Source organism: Ovis canadensis, chromosome 11, assembly GCF_042477335.2.
Source record: "Ovis canadensis isolate MfBH-ARS-UI-01 breed Bighorn chromosome 11, ARS-UI_OviCan_v2, whole genome shotgun sequence".
NCBI lineage: Eukaryota > Metazoa > Chordata > Mammalia > Artiodactyla > Bovidae > Ovis > Ovis canadensis.
Window position 1 is genome coordinate 33,506,650 of NC_091255.1, and position 21,120 is coordinate 33,527,769.

The 21,120-nt window shown below is 54.0% G+C and overlaps 1 protein-coding gene across 2 annotated transcripts in view; it reads left to right on the forward strand.

The window, feature by feature from the left end:
• The window catches only part of SPNS3 (SPNS lysolipid transporter 3, sphingosine-1-phosphate (putative)), a 42,453-nt gene extending 24,276 nt beyond the window's left edge, over positions 1–18,177 (forward strand). For both annotated transcript variants that reach the window (XM_069603171.1, XM_069603172.1), the window contains 4 exons: positions 9,832–9,897; positions 16,465–16,563; positions 16,664–16,835; positions 17,799–18,177. In XM_069603171.1, coding sequence (XP_069459272.1) covers positions 9,832–9,897; positions 16,465–16,563; positions 16,664–16,835; positions 17,799–17,863 — 402 coding nt within the window. In that variant the 3' untranslated portion in view covers positions 17,864–18,177. The remainder of the gene's footprint in view (positions 1–9,831; positions 9,898–16,464; positions 16,564–16,663; positions 16,836–17,798) is intronic.
• Positions 18,178–21,120: the final 2,943 nt, after the last annotated feature.

The window sequence follows — 21,120 nt, forward strand, 5'->3', positions numbered from 1 at the left end:
GAGTTCGATGGGGCTGAGTTCTGTGGAAAAGAACAGAGTGTAGAGAGTGGACAAGAAGAGGGACTGGGCTGTGCCAGGAGGTCAGGGAGGCCTCACTGAGATGGTGATGCTTCAGCGGGAACCTGAAGCCAGTGAGGGAAGGAGCCATGTAGATATGGGGGTAGAGGTGGGGAGAGCCCTCCATGCAGAGGAAACAGCAAGTGCAACGGCCCTGGGCGGGGGAAGCATACTGGTGTCTTCTAGGAAACGCAGTTGGAAAGGGTCCAACCAGGGTAGAGCAGAGGAGATGAGGTCAGAGGGAATGGTAGGGGTGGAGGGGAGCTGCTGATTGTATGGAGCCCTGTACATCGAATGACTTTGGCTTCCAATTTAAGTGAAATGGGAAGCCATTAGAAGATTTCTAGCTCAGAGGTGATGCTCTGACTGATGGTTTGTATCAGTTAGCTATTGCCGAGTAACAAATCACCATAACATTTAGTGGCTTCAGTTAATGATTTATTCTTATGATTCTGTGAGTTGGCTGGATGGGTTCATGGCTGGGAACCAGCCCATAGCTCACTCCATAGTTGCCTTTAACTGGAAGACTGGGTTGAACCTCCAAGCCGATCTCATTCGTGTCTGGTGGTTGGCTGGGGCTCCTCCATTCAGTCTCTCAACCTCCACTGGCCCAAACCCGTTGCTTCCATTGTGGTCTCAGGGCCACGTTCTCAGAAAGCAGGCACGGAAGCCGTGAAGTCTCTTAAGGCTTATGCCAGGAAGAGCAGAGCATCACTGCTGCCTTACTGCATTGGTTGAAGCAAAGGGTAAAGCTGCCCCAGTTTTCCCCTTGGGAGAGGACTGTACAAGGATGTGAATACCAAGAAGCATGATTCACTGGGAAGTGTTTTGTTAATTTTTTAAATTTATTTATTGCATGCAGGCTCTGAGTTTCTTGACCAAGGATTGAACTCATGCACCCTGCAGTGGAAGCATGGAGTCTTAACCACTGGACCACCAGGGAAGTCCCAGCTGGGGACTTTTTCTAACTACCTGGGCTTCCCTGGTGGCTCAGACAGTAAAGAATCTGCTTCGATCCCTGGGTTGGGAATATCCCCTGGGAAAGGAAATGGCAACCCACCCCAGTATTCTTGCCTGGAGAATTCCATGGACAGAGAAGCCTGGTAGGCTAAAGCCCATGGGGTCGCAAGGAGTAGGACACAACTGAGCAACCAGCACTTCCATTTTCACTTGTAACTGCCTAGCATGTGGCTTAACAAGGTCTTCCTGGCTGTTGTGATAACAAAATGAAACAGATAAGAGATAGGAAAATCCATTATCAGACTTTCCAATAATACAGGCAAGAGATGCCTATGGCTTGGATTGGGCTGGTTGTAGCGGAAGTGTGAAGAAGTGATCAGATTTGTGGTGTGTTTTGGAAGTAGAATCAACAGAATTTCCTGATGGGTTCAGTGTGGGGTGTGAGAGAAAAGGATGAGAGAAAGGTCGACTCCAGGGTTTTTGGCCTGAGCCGTTGGAAACACAGAGCTGCCATTTACTGAGATGGAGGTGCTGAGTTGTTTTTTTGGTTTTTGCTTTTGAAAAGAGTGGGATTAGGAGTTCAATTTTAGACATTTTGAATTTGAGGTGCCTTTTGGGACATTCACCTGCAGATGTTAAGGGGCAGTTGGAAATATATAGAGTCTGGAGTTCGGGAGAGAGGTCTAGGCCGGTTATTTAAAGCCATGAGGCTGAATGAAATCAGCACGGGCCTGAGCTTGAATAGAGAAGAGGAGAGGACTGAGGATGATACTCTGGGGCCCTTGACACGTCAGGGGTGTGGCAGCCACATGCTACCACAGTAAACTCAAAACGTTGAGACCAGCAGTTCAATCCAGCACACTCTATCAGTGACCTTTCTATTTTTATTTGGGGGAAAATTAAAAAAAAAAAAAAAAGCAAAACCAGAAAAGCCTGAAGAAGAAAATAACAACTTTCCATTTTCTCATCCTCCAGAATCAGCTACTCTTAACTTCTTGGCCTGTTTGTTTCTACTTTTATGTGACCATCCTTCTATATGTGTCTCTCGGTGTATAAACATAGGTTTATGTTTTTAGAAACACTTTTATTAAACTGGGGTTAAATGGAAATTTTTCTCGTTTCTTTTTAAAAAATTGTTTGACTGTGCCTTGTGATACGTGGGATCTTAGTTCCCCAACCAGGAATCGAACCCTTGCCTCCCACATTGAAAGTCTTTAACCGCTGGACCACTGGGGAAGTCCCTATACAGTAATTTTAAAAACAGATTTATTGAGATGAAATTCATGTGCCATGCAATTCACCCATTTAAAGTGCAAAATTTAATGGTTTTTAGTATATTTGCAGAGTTTTACAATCGTCACCACATCAACTATAGAACATTTCATCACCTCAAAAAGAAACTTCCTAAGGGACAACAGAGTAAATGCATTTCTTGGACTTTCTATTAAAAAAAGAAACTCCATAGTCCTACAAATCATTCACCATTTCCCCCAGTCATTGTCTATTCCAGCTCTACGTAACTGCTAATCTACTTTCTGTCTTTATAGATTTCCTATTCTGGATATTTCATATATAGAATCATGTAATGTTTCATTCATTTGTATGAACTTCCCTGAAGAAATTGAACTGAAATTGAAGGAATTGTTTAACTTCAAATTAATTTGAAAGTTTTGGACTTATTGACGAATCCTGACCAGCTTTTTTTCCTTTTTAAAAAAATATTTATTTATTTATTTATTTGGCTGCACCAGATCTTAGTTGCAGCATGTGGGATCTTCTGTCTTCATTGCAGCATGCAGGATCTTTAGCTGTGGCATGTAGGGTCTAGTTCCCTGACGAGGGATGAAACCTGGGGCCCCTGCTTTGGGAGCACAGAGTCTTAGCCACTGGACCACCAGGGAAGTCCTTTGAGTTCTTTCTTTATTGAATTAATATTCAATATAGTTTGCAAGTGCTTCCCCAGTGGCTCAGTGGTAAGGAATCCACCTGCAATGAGGGAGACCCAGGTTCGATCCTTGGCTTGGGAAGATCTCCTGGAGGAGGGCCTGGCAACGCACTCCATAGAGGAGCCTGGCGTGCTACAGTCCATGGGGTCGCAGAACTGGACACAACTGAAGTGACGGAGCACGCAACTGGCTTGGAACCATTATCAGCGATTTCCTCCTGCTCCTTTTCCTGGCTGTTGTCGTCCAGGTCGGGTTCTTTTTCCTTCCTCTCTTTCTTCCTTCTCCACCTTTCTGTTCCCTCTCTTTCTCTCTCTCCTTCCTTCTCCTTCCCTCCTCCTTTCTTTCCTCCCCTCCTTTCTCTTCCCCTTCCTTTTGCCTCTCATCCTTTTTTCCTTCATTTTCCCTGCTTTCTCTTTCTTCCCTCCCTCCCTCCTCTCTGCCTTGCTCCCTTCATTCCTCTTCCCCCTTCCCTCCCCACTTGCCTTCCCCCTTCCCTCCCCCTCTCTCTCTTTTTCTGTATGTCTGCAGAGTTCACGTGCTGCTCGCTCTCCCCAGCCTGGGTGTGGGCAGCTCTGCTCTGATGTCAAAGTGCTGTGACGTAGTGTGGGGAACTCTGTTTTCTTCGACCCTCTTCCTGCCTTCTCTGTGACTCTTCTCTTCCCCAAAGGGGCTGCAGCTTGAGAGTTGAGTGTTAGGTTTTCTGTCACTGGAGGGAATTGCAGGGCTCAGGTAAGGTGGGGGTGGCTTTGTTAGAACACCTGGACGCTGCTCTTTCATTTGGGATTTGGGTAAATGCTCGATCACAGGGTTCATTCTACTTAATGACTGGGTGTATCCCCTCTTCTGGGATGGGAGCTGATTTTTGGGCCTCACGTGAAGTCAGTAACTGGTGTCATTCATTCACTTTCTCCACTTCTACCCATTTCTCCCCAGCAGCTTTTGCCACTGGGTCTCAGTTAAGAGTGGAAACAAAGGACCCCTGCTCAGTTTATTTCCCTCCAGATATGGGGGTTTTGGAGAATAGCTTTGGGGAGGGATAGCTTAGGAAGGGCTATATTTTCTACCCTAGAATCATCTGGGTTTTTTTGCCTTGGTTGCCAATATTTAATACTTATCTCATTAGGCTTTGTTCTTTTCTTTGGTGAAAAACATTTTTTTCCCCTGGCATTTTTTGTTTTGTTTTGTTTTGTTTTTTTACTTCTGGGGGATGGGAGGTCTATGATGCAATTGCAACCTTCCATTTTTACAAAAGACTTCTCAGCCTTTTAGCGAAGATCAAGTGTAGTATAAGATCAAGTGTAGTATGAGATCAAGTGTAGTGTGGGGACTTTCCAGGTGGCAGAGTGGTAAAGAATCCGCCTGCCAATGCAGGAGACCCTGGAAATTCAGGTTTGATCCCTGGGTTGGGGAGATCCCTTAGAGTGGGAAATGGCAACCCATTCCAGTATTCTTGCCTGAAAAATTCCATGGACAGAGGAGCCTGGCGGGCTACAGTCCGTGGGATGGCAAAGAGTTGGACACCCGAACGCGTTTTTACCCAGGAGTTGCTCCAGATGACCTTTAGGCTCCTTCCAGCCCAAACTGGGTTATAACTCTGAGTTCTCTAGTGGCCCAAGGAGAGCTGCAGCTACCACGACAAAGCAGAGTCAGCATGGTGGTCACTGAGGCCTTCACATCCGGGAGGGGATGCTGTCTTCCTCAGCCTTGGAGATTCCTGAGCAAGGACCAAGGATGAAGGCCCCACATCTGCCAGTCTGGTGCCAACAAGGGAACCTTGTGTGGTGCTTGGCAGGGAGCAGCCAGGATGTGTGTCCACCCTGTAGCTGTGGTCAGGGTCAGCTGAGGGTTCCAGAGTTGGTTTTGGGATCTGCTGTCACCCTTGGCGGAGAACCAAGCACAGTTTACTGACTCAGCCTTGCTCACCTCTCTGTGATGCTCCAGGGGTCTGGGATGGGGAAGGCCTGGGAGGGGCTGTGGACGGGATGCCTGGTCTTGGCAGTCTGGTTGGCATGCAGGAGGTACCTCCTCAGTGTACACGACCGAGACTGGTAGGCTGTGCAGATAGCCCAGGTTGGGTGGGGGGCTCTTCTACCACTTGGCCCTTGGGGGCTTCTTGGATAATTTTATTTTGCATCTTGAGCTGGAGTAACTGAGACTTGCTAGGGGCTGCCTCAGAGGGGCTCAGAGAGGCCCATCTACCCTTCTTCTGAGGACCCAGTCCCTGCGGGAAGCTAGCAGGTGTCTCTTCTTGGATGCGCAGCAGAGCCCGCCGTGTCAGCTGAGTTCTCCAGGAGGACTGGAGCCCGTTCCCCACCTGCTTGCCTCCCAGGCTGCTGGCCCCTGGGAGCCGGACGGTACCCTTGTGCCTTGAGCCAGTTCCTGTCGTTACAGGCTGGCAGGCCCAGGGGCAAAGTGTGCCAGCCAGCCCAGCAGCTTGCTGACGACCAATCTGTGCTGGGGACCTGCATCCTGACTGGCCCAGCCACACTGGGTGAAGAGTTGACCCATGCAAGGGGAGGATCGGCCTTAGCTCTCCCCAAGTCTCCATAAGCCTTTGGGAGACCTTTGCTTTCCCCCTTCCTGGGGGCACCTAGAAGCCATTCTTTGCAGTTCAGAGGTCAGTGACTATCCAGTTGGAAGAGTGAGATGGACCAAGGTGGAGACACTGTCCTTTCTACCCCACAGGGACTGAGTCTTCTCTGGAGTAGGTGTTCCAGCTTCCCTCCTGCTCCCTGCCCATGCCTACATGTGCCTGCAGGTGTACACAAGGAGGGGTGATGACGTGTGTGAAGGTATGAGTGTGTGCACGTCTATGTGTATATAGGTGCCTGAGTGCAAAACCAAGAGTATATTTGTGTATCTGTGTATGCGTATGTGGGCTTCCGCTTCCCAGATGGAGTCAGTGGTAGAGAACCTGCCTGCCAATGCAGGGACATTTAGAGACACAAGTTTGATCCCTGGACCAGGAAGATCTCCTGGAGGGGAGGGCATGGCAACCCACTCCAGTATTCTTGCCTGGAGAATCCCATGGAGAGAGGAGCCTGACGGGCTACAGTCCATAGGGATGCGAAGAGTCAGACACAACTGAAGTGACTTATCACGCACATATGTGTATGCCTGTGTGATTGTGTGTGCGTGACTTCTTGTCCACATCATGAGACCACAAGCAGGCATGTGTACATGCTAGGCTGTTTTCCAACAGGTTCACCCCAGCAAGCCTACCTCAATGTTGGTAATCTTGCTATACATGTTTTTATACTTGGAACATCGTCCCTGTTACCTGCTTATGTGTTTCCTTGTGGTGTGTGAGTTTTGCACGTGCATCTCAGGTTTTGGGTCTAGGTATGTGTGCATGGGTGTTGGAGCTCTTGTGTGTGTGTGTGTGTGTGTGTGTGTGTGTGTGTGGTCTTGAGGATGCTTGTGTCTGTGCGTGCTTGTGTGGTTTTGTGTGAGTGCATATGTGTGTGTGCGCATGCCTCTCTGGCTGGGGGTGACTCAGGCTAGAAATATTCACCATCACTGCCCCAACTCGAGGGGGAAATCCTCTTGAGCCTGAGATGGAAAAGGCCAGGGACTGCGGGGCCCCATGCTTCTCAGGCTCCCAGCGGCATTCCCAGGCCCTGTGGCCTGGGGGATGGAGTCAGGGTGCAGGGGAAGCATGTGCCGGTCCTAAGGGGATGAGGGCAGAGTCAGATTTCCCTTTCGGAAGTCCCCTCTGGGGCTGCTGTTGTGGGGGGATCCTGGGGCCTGGGAAACCGGTGAGGAGGAGGGACTGGCCCAGGCCAGACAGTGGATGGGAGGAGGGGGCAGAAGGGAGGGACATCTAGGATCAGCATGGACAGGAATCTGTCTGGAGGGGTGTGAGGGCAAGCAAGGCATGGAGGAGCAACCCCCACCCCTGCCTCCCCCTGTCTGTGTCTGACCAGAATGATGGGGGGACAGGGGCCATCCAGGAGCAAAGCCACCTGGGCAGCTTGCTGGTGATTTGCCTGATTTGCACACAGCCTGTGGAGAACACAAACAGCACCCACTGAGGTTATCTCCTAGGTTATTTCTTATTCTCGTTTAAAAAAATTTATTTGGCTGTACTGGTTTTAGTTGCAGCATGTGGGATCTAGTTTCCTGACCAGGAATCGAACCCAGGAGTATGGAGTCTCAGCCACTGGAGCACCAGGGAAATCTCTCTCCCAGCTTTAGAAGCACAAGCTCTTGGCACTGTGGAGGCACCTGATGGGGTGTGGGGCTGGAGAAATCAAGGCCCAGAGGGTGGTGATCTCCTCGGAGTGGCCCCATGTGGCAGGGTGGGGCCGAGCTGTCTACTCTTAGGGGGTCACACTTCTTTGAAGGAGTGACCCTCCCTGAGCCCAGGCGGCGCCTCAGGAGGCTCTGTAATTATGGGATGAGGAGGTGGCCTCTCCCTAGCCGGGCCTCTCTTTGCCCCTCAGAGCTGCCGCGTGGAGACAAGGGTTTGGTGGCTTGGGGTGGGTTTCCAGGTGTGTCTGAGGAAACCTGGCCTCCTCTGGTGGTTTGTTCAGCCTGAAAAGCTCCATTGTGGCTGCAGCCTCCCTCTGATCAGCTCTATTTTGGGACAGGATCCACCCTGCTCCAGCTGGAGGAAGGAAAAGGTGTATTTCAGTGTGTCCTGTGGGTGTGGGGGGCGGACAGGGGGTAGAACACAGCCCCAGCAGAGAAAGCAGCTCAGGGTGGCTGGCGCAGGAGGTGTGGAGGGTAGGACCCCGGCCTGTGAGCTAGAGGGGGAGGGGGACAGAGGCCTGGCTGGCCCTGGAGGTGGGAGTCAAGGGGAGGATGGGTGTGAGCGGTCCCCGCTTTCATGTGGCCCCAGGAGGCTGGCTTGGCAGATCCTGTCTAGGTGGAATGCGGGTCTGTGGCCTGCCTGGGCCCCACCTAGGGCTTGTCCACCAGCCACTTCCTGATTCCTAACCCTGTGGATGCCCAGCCCAGGCCCAGAGGAGGCCTGCCCTGCCCTCAAGAGTTCCCCAATTTGTGGACGGCCAAGGCCTGGTGAGACTGGGAGAAGACCCCTGCTGCATCCCCTCCCCAGAGGGTCCTACCCTCTCTCTGCAGCCCTGGCCACACTCCTGCCCGCCCAGCCTGGCAGGTACCTTCTGGCCTCCTCGCCTCTGCTCACTGGGTTCTCTGCCTGGCATGGGCTTGGGACTCTTCTAGACCCATCCCTATCCTGCCCATCCTTCAGGGCTCTGCTCAGTGCCACCTCCACCTGGAAGCCCTCCACATCCTGAGCTTTCCTCTGACTTCCCTTGTACCAGCCTCGCCCTGCACTGCAACTTCTTGGGCCTTTCAGAGTCTCCCCCAGCCCCCTGACAGCTTCCTGTCCCTCATCTTGTCACTGGGGTGAGGGGCTCACCAGAAAGTGATATGTGACCTGGGCCTGATCCTTCTCATATGTCAAGTGGGAGTCATGGTACGGGTCTTACGAGGTGGCTGAGAGTCGGGTAGATGACAAAAGGAAACAGGCCCAGTGTGTTGTCAGTGGGCAGGCAGTAACCCTTCGGTTCCCCTGTCCTGGGTGCTTGTAGGCCTTTGGGTGCCAGAGCCTGGGCTGCCCTGGGCAGAGCCCCGTGACTCCAGGAATGACTAATTCCACTCCAGCAATAAGCTCTCAGGAGCTCTAAGAAATGAGACTTTTCCCCCTCCTTCTTCCTGCCTCATTAAACTCTTCTTGAGTGAGTGGAATGAAGATTGTCCTAATCCTTTGGCACGAGGTGGGGGGTTCAGGGAGCTGGAGGAGACAGGCCCACAGCGGCCTCCAGTCACCCGCAGACAGGCAAACAGGTTTTCCGAGCCCCATAGGTGCCCAGGGCAGGGGTGGGCACCGGACAGGGGCTAGAAGCCTCGTGTTTCAGTCTGGCTTTGTCCTTGGCCAGCTGATGACCTCAGACAAGCCCTGATCTGGGCACAGTTTACTGCCTCAGCCTTGCTCACCTCCCTGTGATGCTCCAGGGAACTGGGAAGGGGAAGGCCTGGGAGGGGCTGTGGATGGGATGCCTGGTTTGGGTGGTGTGGCTGGCATGCTGTAGGTGCCTCCTTAGTGTATACAGGCCTTAGGGGAACAAAGTGGGAGGGGTGGGCAAGGCCAGAGCAGCCTCTGTACCTTTCTCTGTTTCCCCACCTTTAAAAATGGCCTGGGAGGGACTTTCCTGGTGGTCCAATGGCTAAAACTCTGTGCTCCCAATGCAGGGGTCTGGGTTTGATCCCTGGTCAGGGAGCTAGATCCCACATGCTGCACCTAAGAGTTGGCATGCCGCAACTAAAGATCCCACGTGCTGCAACTAAGACCCAGTGCAGTCAAATGAAAATAAGTAAATAAATAAATATAAAGTGGCCTGGGAGTGAGCTGGGCCTTGGGGCGCGTCCATCAAGGGATGTGCTCTTCCCAGGCCTGGGCCCTAACTCCTCTCTGGGTCATGGCTGCCCATGTGCCCAGATGGGAATGTCTACCCACTCTGGGAGCTTCTCTGGTGGCTCAGTGATAAAGAATCCACCTGTCAGTGCAGGAGATGCAGGTTTGATCCCTGGGTCAGGAAGATCTCCTGCAGAAGGAAATGGCAACCCACTCCAGTATTCTTGCCTGGAAAATCCTATGAACAGAGAAGGCTGGTGGGCTACAGTCTGTGGGGTTGCAGGCGTCTGACATGACTTAGGGACTAACCATGACTGGAGGCTGCTGCCACCGGGATAGCAGTCGCAGACCTCACCCATCCCAGGAAGTCTCGATGGGGCTTCCTGTGTGCAGACTAGTCTCCCCCTGCACAGATGGGAAGACACCGCGGGGAGGGGCTGGTGACTGAAACCCAGGGAGCCTCCTCCTGACCCCCTGTGTCCACAGGTGTTCCTGGCCCTTGGGGAGCTGCTCCTGTCCTGCAACTGGGCGGTGGTTGCCGACATCCTGCTGGTAGGTGTGGGGGTCAGGGCAGAGGGCTGGTCCTGGGGCACTGAACGGGGGCAGCTGGGGTCTGTCCTGCTCAGGGCCAGACTTCTGCTGTTGAGTGGCCCAGAGGTCAGGTGGGGCTTCAGAGACCATGGGGTCAGGGACTGAGGTCAGCAAGCAGTAACCTTGGATCAGGGGCCTCCCTGACACTCTCAATCGTATCCTCTGACCATCAGTCCTGTGTTGTAGGTAAGCACATGGAGGCTCAGAGAGGGCAGGGGCCTGGACCAAGGTCACACAGCATACAGAGGCACTGAGCCAGGGCTGGGACCTAGTCTTTTTGACTCCAGGCCTCTTTCTTTGCCCCTGTTTCTTGACTGCTATCCTTCTCAGCAAGTGGTCTCCTTGGCCTCTACACTGGGTATGCAGTCAGGGATGCTGGACTTCAGGGCCACCAAGCCCAGGTGGTTCTGGGCCACCCCAGCTCCCATATCATGGGCTACAAGGCTCAGGCTACAGTGAGTCCTGATACTGTCCTGACCACATGCTGCTAGGTCCAGAGTCTAGCACGACCCTCCCTGAGCCTCACACTCTCCATCCAGCCTCCCTGCCTCCTTCTTGGAGACCACAGGGAAGTTGTTAAACACTGAAGGGCTGTGCCCTTGTGGATTACACAGGGTCCCCAACGTAGCGACACCCCCGAGAGCCCTCTTCCTACCTCCTGGCAGCCCAGCATGGTCCAGCGCTGGGCACGAGGGAACTAGAGCTGTCCTGAGGGTGGTCCAGTGCAGGGGCACGAAGTCGGGCTCACGAACCTGGGTGTCAGCCCTGCTCCTGCCACTTACTAACTCTGTGCGACCTAGGCAAGTCACTTTGTGTCGCTGAGCCTCAGTTTCCCTGTGTAGAAAATGGGGATGAAAAGACCTCCTGGATTATGGTGAGGGTGAAACAAGATGATCCCTGTAAAGCTTGTGCCCTGTGCCCGGGGCTCTGGTAATAAATCAGCAGTTCCTACTCTCTCATCTTCCGTCTCCTAAAGAAATCCTGGCATCCTGGAATCTGAGTCTGAAAGGGCTGTGGGGAAGTGTAGTCATGTAATTAGCCAACAAAAGCTGCTTGAATACTGCTGTGGACAGGAGGCTCACTCTCTGTCTAGATGCTCTGGCCCTTCCTTTGACCCAGGCTAGCGGGTATAGACAGCGCTATCCTGTCTGTGACTCCCGGGTGAGTGTATCAGCTGCAAGGCTCTCGGCTCTTCTCTTTTCCTCCCTCCAGACAGGAGACTTGGGCTCCAGCCCAGACTCTGCCACAGACCTGCTGAACGGCCTTGGGCCTCGGTTTCCTTGCCTATAAAAAGGGGCAGTCATAACTATCCTGACGGGATGAGCAAGACTGCCTGAGGGAAAGCCCTCAGTGTATGGGATTATGCTGGCAAAGCTTGCCCCGAGTGTGGCTGCCCACTTGGAGGCACAGGGCGATGACCTGCCCCCACCCCCAACACAGCTTGTCCTCTGAAACCTGGCCCCCCTCAGCTTCTTCTGCCACCCCCTCATCCCTGTTCCCGCTCCACATGACAGCCCCACAGATATGTGAAGACTGCGCCCGCCCATGGTCTGTGTTTGCAGGAATGATTAACCTGGTGGAGCTGGCCTCTTTGTAACGCCGCGTGTGGGTTGGGGGCAGGGGTCGGGGAGGGGGTGGCGGGGAGAGGAGAGGTGAGGGGCCAGTCAACCATAGTCTGACCCATCTGGCGGTGCTGGGGAGTGGGCGGGGACCGCCCAGGGGGCCAGACTGGACCCAGCCCACCTGGTGCTCCTCCTCCTCCTCCCCTGGCTTAGAGGCATCTAGCCCCCAAAGCTCAGTGGGGCCTGTCAACCCAGGGAGGCTTCTAGCCCCCCTTCCCCTGCCTCCCCACCTTCCCAAAGCCTCACGGGAGGGACAGCTTTGTGACACTTTATTGGCTGGAGCTGGACCACGTCTCTGCCGCTCTTGGAGCTCAGTCTCCAGGCAGAGGTGGGGGGAGGGGCTCCAGAAGGGAGGGGTCTCAAGCCAAATGCTGGTGAGGGGACCGCTGCGGGGACCTGAGCTGTGGAGTGGAGGGACAGACCGGGAGTAGGGTGGGGAAGGGTGAGGTGATGAGGCTGGAGTGTAGACCAGTGAGTAGATGGTGCCTGTGAGAAGCTGCACGGGGGAGAGAGGGGAAGAGAGGAAGGTCACTGGAGTTGGGGGGTCATAGGTGGCGAGTGCTGCTTTTCTAGAGATGAGGCCAGAGGGGAGATGAATAGAGAGAGACTGGCAGGGGGTAGAGTGGGGCTGGGGCAGGAAGTATGGGGACGCTGGTGTGGCATGAAGTACAGGGAGGTCCTTGCTGGCTGCCCTTTCTTCTGAGGCCCGGAAGGCGAGAGGACAGCGGAGCCCGGGAGCCAGGATTCTGGAATGGTCCGCCTGCTTCCGCTCCCAGCTCTGCCCCTCTCTCTGGCTGGCCTTGGGGTGCTCAAATGTGCAGTAGGTATTTAACAGAAAGGCTGCTGCTGCTGCTAAGTCACTTCAGTCGTGTCTGACTCTGCGCGACCACATAGATGGCCTCCTACCAGGCTCCTCTGTCCCTGGGATTCTCCAGGCAAGAACACTGGAGTGGGTTGCCATTTCCTTCTCCAGTGCATGAAAGTGAAAATTAAAAGTGAAGTCGCTCAGTCGTGTCCGACTCTTAGCGACCTCATGGACTGCAGTCTACCAGGCTCCTCCATCTATGGGATTTTTCCAGGCAAGAGTACTGGAGTGGGGTGCCATTGCCTCCTCCTAACATAAAGGCAGTACCTACCAGTTATACCCGGGCTACAAGGGCCAAGAGAGCTAAGCCTGCATCCTGAGGGGTCGCTGTGGGCTCCATAGGCCCCACGGTGGTCCTGCCTCAGAGACACAGCTCTCTTTGATCTGCTTATCCGCAGGGAGGAGAATCCAGATTTTCTCTGGGGAAGAGACTTCAGGGACTCTTCAGTGGTTCTCAAACTTCATTGAGCATAAGAATCAGGTTTAGAGGAGCTTATTACAAATTTCACTCCCTGGGTCGGGAAGATTCCCCGGAGAAGGGAATGGCTACTCACTCCAGTATTCTTGCCTGAAGAATTCCATGGACAGAGGAGACTGGTGGGCTACAGTCCAGGGGGTCACAAAGAGTCGGACTTGACTGAGTGACTGACACTTTCACTTCACTTTCATTACAAATTCATTTTCCCGGCCCTGTGTCCTCAGAGTCTGATTCAGTTGTGTCTGTGTTGGGGGCCCAGGGATCTGCATTGCTCTTGAACTGTCCTGCATGATCCTGGCGGAGCTGCTTCTCAGAAAGCACTGGAGGACACTATTCTAGTGCAGCCAGCTCTCCAACTCATGAACCTTCTGCAAAATTCTGACCAGTCCCATCCACCCCCTGTTTACATACCCCTCTGATGGGCAGCTCACTCCTTGCATCCTGGGAAACCCCTGCCTCCTAGTGGCGTGGTTAATAAAAAGCATCTTGGCGCATCACAGCCAAGACCCACTTCAGACTCTCGTCCGCAACCTCCCCACTAGCCTGGCTGGGCCTCGGATGGCCTTGCTCCCTGGAAGACTGGAGACTGTGTATCCCCAAATGAGCTCCCTATCTCCCCTGGTCCACTGATGGTGTCTCCAGCTCCCTTCCCACCCTCCTCTCTCTGGGGCCCCCTCTGGTTTGCCCATCCCCAGCTGTGGGGAGTCGGGTAGAAGGGGAACTCGCTCCCTCTCCCAGGTCTGTATTCTGGGATGCTGGAATCCCGCCACCGGGATCACCTCCCACCTCTTCAGCAGAGCCCCCTTCCCTGGGGGATCATCACCCTCCACGTCTCCCTCCATCCGCGCGTCTCCATGCTTCCCTGCTCTGCCTTCTGCCCCTGGGTAGCCGTCTGCTCACTTGTCTGTCTCACCCTCCCAGGGGTGTCTGGGTGTGAGGGCTGAGTTGGGGCGCGTGAGGCAGGCTGCCAGGAAGTTTGCACCTGGTGACTGCCACTCCAACTTTCTGTGGGCCCTTGATTGGCGCTGGTTATGCCCTGGGCTATAAAGGGAACAGCTCTTCTAAGAAGGGCAAGTCAAAAACAGAGGTGTTTTTGTCTCCGAATAGAGTGAGCCTGGAGTTTTGGGAACCCAAAAGCCTCTAAGCTTCTAAAATTACCTGCCTGGCTCTCCAGCTGCTGGCGAGGCCCAACCTTGGCCCATGGTTATGTGGAGACCCTGGGGACCCAGAACAGGTAGGGGGAGACCTACCTCCCTGCCGCTGGCAGCACGAGCCGGTCTGGGTCCTGCAGGTCGGAGTTCCTGGGAGGGGAGGAAGGGAACTTTCTCTCTCCAAGCAACCCTGGCCCCTGCATGGACTTTTTTGGACATTCAGAGCCTATGTTCTAGGACTGGGGTCCCCAGCTTCTGGGATCTAATGCCTGATGATCTGAGGTGGAGCTGATGTAATACAATAGAAATAAAGTGCACAGTAAATATAATGTGCTTGAATCATCCTGAAACCATCCCGTACCCCATTCGTGGAAAAATTGTCTTCCATGAAACAGGTCCCTGGTGCCAAAAAGGTTGGGGACTGCTGTCTCTGGGAGGCCCTGCCCTTCTGCCCAAAACCACCAGTGAGTAATCACATAATTATGGAGTGAGAAGGAAGCACTTGGGGAAGGTGCAAAGCTGTGGTCAGTTCCTCCTCAGGCCTGTTGGCAAGTCCTGGTGATGGGTGGGAGGCCCAGCTTCTCTCACCACCTGGACAGAGTGGCTAAGTGCCAGTGACTCCAGGACCAGCCGGTCACCCTTAAGAGTGACTCCTGCTGCTCTGCTCTGCCCACCCACAAGCCCCTCTCTCCAGTCCTACGGCTCCAGTCTTCACACCTTGGCTCACCCTGTCTGGAGTCCCTTTCTCTGCCCTCCTTGCCAGTTCCCCATTTGCAGGGCTTGAGGTGAGCTTGTCCTCTTGGTTCTTCTCACTGTTTTCCAAACATTCTGTTACAAATGTGTAAATATTGCTAGAAAGGCTCCTTTTTGCTTTTAACAGCAGGATGGTCAAGCATCAGACCCTGAGAAGAAGGCCTGGGGTCAAATCTTAGTCCCACTGTTTGCTGGCTGGGTGACCCTGGGCAAGTTACTCACCCTCTCTGTGGAGGGTTTCATCAATTGTAGTAGTGGATAGGAATTGTGTCTCCCTCATGGGTTGCTTGAGTGGTTATATATAAAAAAAAAATATATATATATATATATATATATGAGATATATAAAATGCATACAGGAAGCACTTAATGAATGTTAGTAATTATTATAATAATAATAATTATTATGTTGTTATTATTCTCTGATGGGCTGAGATTATGGCCAACTAGGCCTTGGGAATAAGGTGTTGGTGTGGGAAGCTGCCCCGTGGATGTCCTGTTGGGACTGTGTGACCTGTGGCTTCTAGATGAACCTCCTGCCTCCCTCCCTGCCTCCCTCCTATCCTCTTGCTGCAGCTCTGGGTTTTAGCAGGGTTTCTCCTGGGATCAGTCTCCAAGATGATTCTACTTGACTTGTTCAGTTGGCAAGCTGTCAGCTAGTCCCTGCCATGCCTGGTGCCTTGCTGAACCCCCAGGGACTCCAAGAGAAATTAGGCAGGAGCTTTGCTGCCAGACCATGTAAGGGTAAGGGGAGGAGGGCGATGAACCCTTCCAGCTGTGAGGGATGTACCTTCAATTAGGGGTGCACACAGGGGCTGTGGGAGCTCAAGGCAGGCACCTGAACTCTGGGAAGGCTTCAAGAGGAGGTGACCTTCTTGAAGGTCAGTCCTGAAGGACGAATGGGGATGCTCCAGTTGGACCAGAGAAGGGAAGGCTTGCCAAGCAGGAGGCACAGCAGGTCCAATTTATTTCAGCCTAATGTCCTCAGGTACCGGGTGAGGAATGATCATGAAAGTAACCCTTTATGTAGGTCCCATGATTATGCCCATAATGAGGAGGCTAAGGGACAGAAATGTGAAATGACTTGCCCAGAGTCAGACAGCTAGTGAGTGGGGGGTGTGGGATTGGAACCCAGACAGTTTGACTCCAGAATTCTATCTTTAACCTCCCCACCCCCTTCCAGGTGGGCCTTTTCAGCAAGGCTGCCTTTGGTCTCTGCCCAGACGGGCTTCCTGAGAGAGAGACTGAGCCCTCCACCCCACCCCACCTGGGTGCCCACATGGGCACCTGGCTGTGCACCTGTCTTCACTCCCCAGCCCACCGCTGCCTTCCGCGCCCCTGACCTGGGACTCACCCACCCCTTCACTGTTGTCACAGCCCTGCCTGGGCCCCTTGGTTCAAGAGCAAACCCTTAAGAGGGGTGGCCCTCATTGGGGGCTTGGCAGCTGCATCCTGGGGGACTGCGGAGCCTTCCTGAGACTCTGAGAGGCTAATGTCTTGGTGGTGGAGCTTCAGTGACCCCCTGCCACCCTACTCTCTCAACCAGCCTGTTGCCCCACCAGGCAGGTCCTTGGTAGCGGGGGGACAGGAGAGGGTCTGAGGGGCTACCTACTTCCTGTCCTCGCTCAGGGACATCCCCTGGTGTTCCTGTGTTTTGCAGTCGGTGGTGGTGCCCAGGTGCCGGGCGACAGCTGAGGCGCTTCAGATCACAGTGGGCCACATCCTGGGAGACGCCGGCAGCCCCTACCTCACGGGACTTGTAAGGCCGGGTGGATGGTGGGGCTCCAGAGAAGGGCTGCACTTGGGAGGCCCAGTGGCTTCCTGGTGGGCCTGGCAGACCCCGCCTCTCTCCTCTGCAGATCTCCAGCGCCCTGCGGGCAGGGCGCCCCGACACTTACCTGCAGCGCTTCCTCAGCCTTCAACAGAGCTTCCTGTGCTGCGCCTTCATCATTGCCCTGGGCGGCGGCTGCTTCCTGCTGACTGCACTGTACCTAGAGAGAGACCAGGCCCAAGCCCAGAAGTCTGGCACAGGTACCCTGCTCCTTTGCACCCATTCCGGGCTCAGGGCTGACCCTATAGGAGCAAAGAGCACTGGCCACCCCCTGAATTTATTAATTTATCCGTTCATTCATTTGTTGATTCACGCACACGTAATTGTTACGCCCCTGCTATGTGCCGGATTGCAGATCCTGGGGAGTGAACATCAAGTCCAAGCCCATGTGAAGAGAAACAAACAAGAAACAAACAGAAGCAGTAAAAGACAGAGTGTGTTTGAGGTCCTAAGTGCTATGAGAGGCATAAGGCAGGAAAGTGGGGAGAGAGGAACGGAGGGGGGGCGGTGGGCGGGGCAGATTGCAGTTTTTGAAAGGGTGGCCGGAGAGGTCCTCACTGCACAGGTGACCTTGGAGCAAAGATTTGGAGGAGGGAATGAGTTGTGCAGCTGTCTGGGGGAAGGTGCTCCTGGTGGAGGGAAGAGCTTGTGCAAAGGCCCTGGGGTGGGAATGTACCGGCTTGTGTTTGAGGACCTGCAAGAACGCCGCTATGGCTGAAGCAGGAGCAAGGGGGGCCAGCGGCAGAGACAAGAGTGACAGTAAAAGGACCAGAGCGTGGGGGGACTGAGGACTTTTGTAGGGACTGAAGCCTTAACACTGAGTGAGATAGGAGCTGCTATGGGGTTTCCAGGGCACAGGCCCCAGGGTGTTTGATTGACATCATAAAAGCACCACTGTGGTGCTGCTGTGTTGAGAGCAGACTGTGGCAGGGTGGGGTTGGGTCAGTGTTGAAGCAGGGAGGCCAAAGGGAGGTTCTGTAGCCATCAGGGGAAAGCAGAGGGGCTGGGACCATGGTGGTAGCATTGAAGGTGGGGAGAACAGGTTGGATCTGGAATTTACTTTGAAAATGGAAGCTGGAGGATTTTGTAGCAGACTGTGTCCAGGCATGGTCCCCAAACACCTCTGCCTCCTTTGGGGCTGGCTGAGTGATTTCCGCCCACAGGGATCTTTGAGAGCGAGAACCAACGCCTGATTTCTGGCAGGGGTGCCTCCCCAGAAGACCCCTGAGGCCCTGCCTGGCAGCAAGGAGGTCCCACCTGCCCTGTCCGTACCCCTCTGGGTGATCTCCACTGGATCAGTGCCTCTGCCCACCTTTGACTGTGGCTCCAGGACCCTGGCCGAGCTGCACCTGCCGTTTCTTTGCTCCCAGCTGGAGAGCTGGCAGCGCCTGTGGCTGGGCTGGGAATTGAGCTGTCAGCAACCCCCGTGGGAAGCCTGAGCCTATGCCTGCACCCAGCATGAAGCCACTCACTCCAGCCCGGAGTCCTCAGCCTGGCTGCCAGCAGGCCCGATTAAAGTGTGGCCGGTACAAAGCCCGTGGATATAGGCCTTTAGACAATCATGTTATTTATAGCCTCAAGGTGTCTCTGCTGGGATCAGGAGCTGGAGAGGAGGAGGTGGGCAGTCTGGGCGGAGAATGCACGGCTGCTCAGTGTGGGTCTCTAGGCGTGCCCACCCTGGACTGCCCACTCTGACCCTGCTTCCCCACTCTGCAGGGTCGAGAGGGCACGGGACACAGCTCTGTGTGCATCAGCCTTTGAACTCAAGGTGGGGGCTGAATCAGTATTCTAGAAGATAGGTCTCTACTTGGGTGCTGGTGTCGGGGTGTGGCCACAAGATCCATGGAGATCCTCTGCCTGCGCTGACCCAGCCGCCTCAGACCCATGCTGGGGGGCTCGCATGGCTGTGCATGAGTGCCTTGCTCTGCATCCCTCCCTCCCTCCCCCATGGGGAGGGCCGGCTCGGTGGGACTCACCGGGTTCACAGCAGCTGGGCGCAGCAGGCCCTGCAGGAGATCAACAGCTTCCAGGCGGGTAGCAGTGAGGAGGCATGTTCTTTCCACCATGAGCATAAGCGTCTTGCCCTCTCCCCTGGTGCCTAGCCAGGCAATCACTGTTCACTTTCTGATTGCTGCTGCTGGGTCTGCCTCTCAGCGGCTGTGGGCAGAGTAGTGACCCAGACTCATGCTCACCTCCTGACCCTTGTTTGCTCCGTCCCTGCCCTCTATGGGTGTCCTCCCTGCCCCTTAGGTTGGAGGGGACAAGCTCCAGGAGCTGGACTCTCCAGCTCAACCCGCATCTGCCACTCCCAACTTCCCCAAGTCTCAGCCCTCCCTCTGGAGCAACCATCATCAGGCTGACTGCCTGCCCCCGCCCCCCACCGTCTGATGCTTGGAGCTCATGAAATGGGCTGGCTCTGAGGTTACAAGAAAAACGATTCCTGAGGGTCCTCGTTTAGGGTTCTGCTCCCAAGTACAACATGGGCATGGGAGGGAGAGGGTCATTCCCACACCCCTAAGCAATCCTCTCGTCTCAGCTGGGTATCCTGCAATTCAGTTCAACTCTGACACTGTCTACCCAGTGAGTGAGTGAAAGTCGCTCAGTCATGTCTGACTCTTTGCAACCCCATGGACTATACGGTCCATGGAATTCTCCAGGTCAGAATACTGGAGTGGGTCGCCTTTCCCTTCTCCAGGGGATCTTCCCAACCCAGGGATCAAACCCAGGTCTCCCACATTGCAGGAGGATTGTTTTTACCAGCTGAGCCACGAGGGAAGCCCAAGAATACTGGAGTGGGTAGCCTATCTCTTCTCCAGCAGATCTTCCTGACACAGGAATCAAACCAGGGTCTCCTGCATTGCAGGTGATTCTTTAGCATCTGAGCTATCAGGGAAGCCCTATCTACCCAGAGAATAATCACATTCCACAGGTTAAGGGTTCAGTCCTACAAGACCCTACCAGGCCCGTCCCACACTACAGATGCCAACCACAAGTCCAGGTGGTAAGTGGCTGTAAACCCAAGATTCTCACAGCTCCTTCCTGGGGTTCCATTAATGTGCTAGAGAACTTAGTAAACCCATTTACTTGCTGGTTTATTACAAAGGATTTATTAAAAGAGATGTGTAGGGCATCTGAGCATCTGGCATCTGCTCCTTCAGTCCCAGCCAGCGTATGGTATGGGAGAAGGGCATGGAGCCTCCACGCTCCCCAGAGGTCCATGTGTTCACCAGCCTGGAAGCTCTCTCGACACCTCCCTTTTGGATTTTTATGGAAGCTTCATTACTCAGGCATGATTGATTATACCATTGGCCATTGGAATGTGATCTTAATTTCTAGCCTCCCTCCCCTCCCTGGAGGTGGTTTTGGGGCAGGGTTGGGACCAAAAGTTCCAACCTTCTAATTGCAGGGTTTGCTGTTAGCCTTGTCTTTAGGTGAGTTCCAAAAGTCACCTAACAGGAGACACTTTTAGGATCTCATCACCTAGCAAACTCCAAGGGTTTTAGGAGCTCAATGCCAGAAACAGGATGAGCAGCCAAACATATTTCTTGTTATAAATGACAGTATCATACTTGATTTCTCCTGAGAAGGAGGCAGTCAGTGTGGGATTCACTGGCTGTGTGACCCGGGCCACTCTCTGTCCTCTCTCAGCTTCAGACTCTGGCTCTATTTAAGAGGTGTATTGCAAAAAAAAAAAAGAGGTGTATTGCATGTGGCTTTTCTAGCCTGTTAGTCACTCAGTTGTGTCCGACTCTGTGACCCCATGGACTGTAGCCTGCCAGGCTCCCCTTGTCCATGGGATTCTCCAGGCAAGGATACTAGGGTGGGTAGCCATTCCCTTCTCCAGGGTATCTTCCTGACCCAGAGATATACCTCGTGATTTCTCATGAACTGGGTCCACAGAAGCCTAGCTCCAGGGTCTGAACCTTCTCCCTACAGTCCTGGGGAGGACCCCTGTGAGACTCAGCTCCCAGGAAATGGGCAAAGGCTTCCCAACGGTCATCGGCTGCCACCTCCCCAGCTTGAGTCCAGGGGCTGGGGAAAAGATCAGAAATCTCATTTATGCCAGTTCCAGAAACACATTGGTACCAATGGGTGCCCATCTAGGTGGTGGGCAGTGACTCCAACCCTGCCCTTGGACCTCATAGCCCCAGAAGGAACCAGAAAACACTTAGCTGGGCCAAGTGAGGACCACTTACAGGCAGAAGAAGTGGTTCCATCCCTCAGAAGTTGTGAGAAGTTGACCTAGAAGCTGGGAAATAGCCAGAGAAGGTGCGGGGAAGGGAATCCCTGGTGGAGGAACAGGCAGAGACACAGGGGCTGAGACAGAAGGTATGTGGTGAGTCATGGAGAGATGTGGTGTGGTCAGAAAGGAGGGGGGTGTGTGTGTTTTGAAGCGGAGGAGAGGAGGCAGGAGAGACTGGCTGGGACCAGAGGGCTCACGTGCCAGTTGAGGAGCTGGGGCTTAGAGCCTGTAATCAGGGTAGT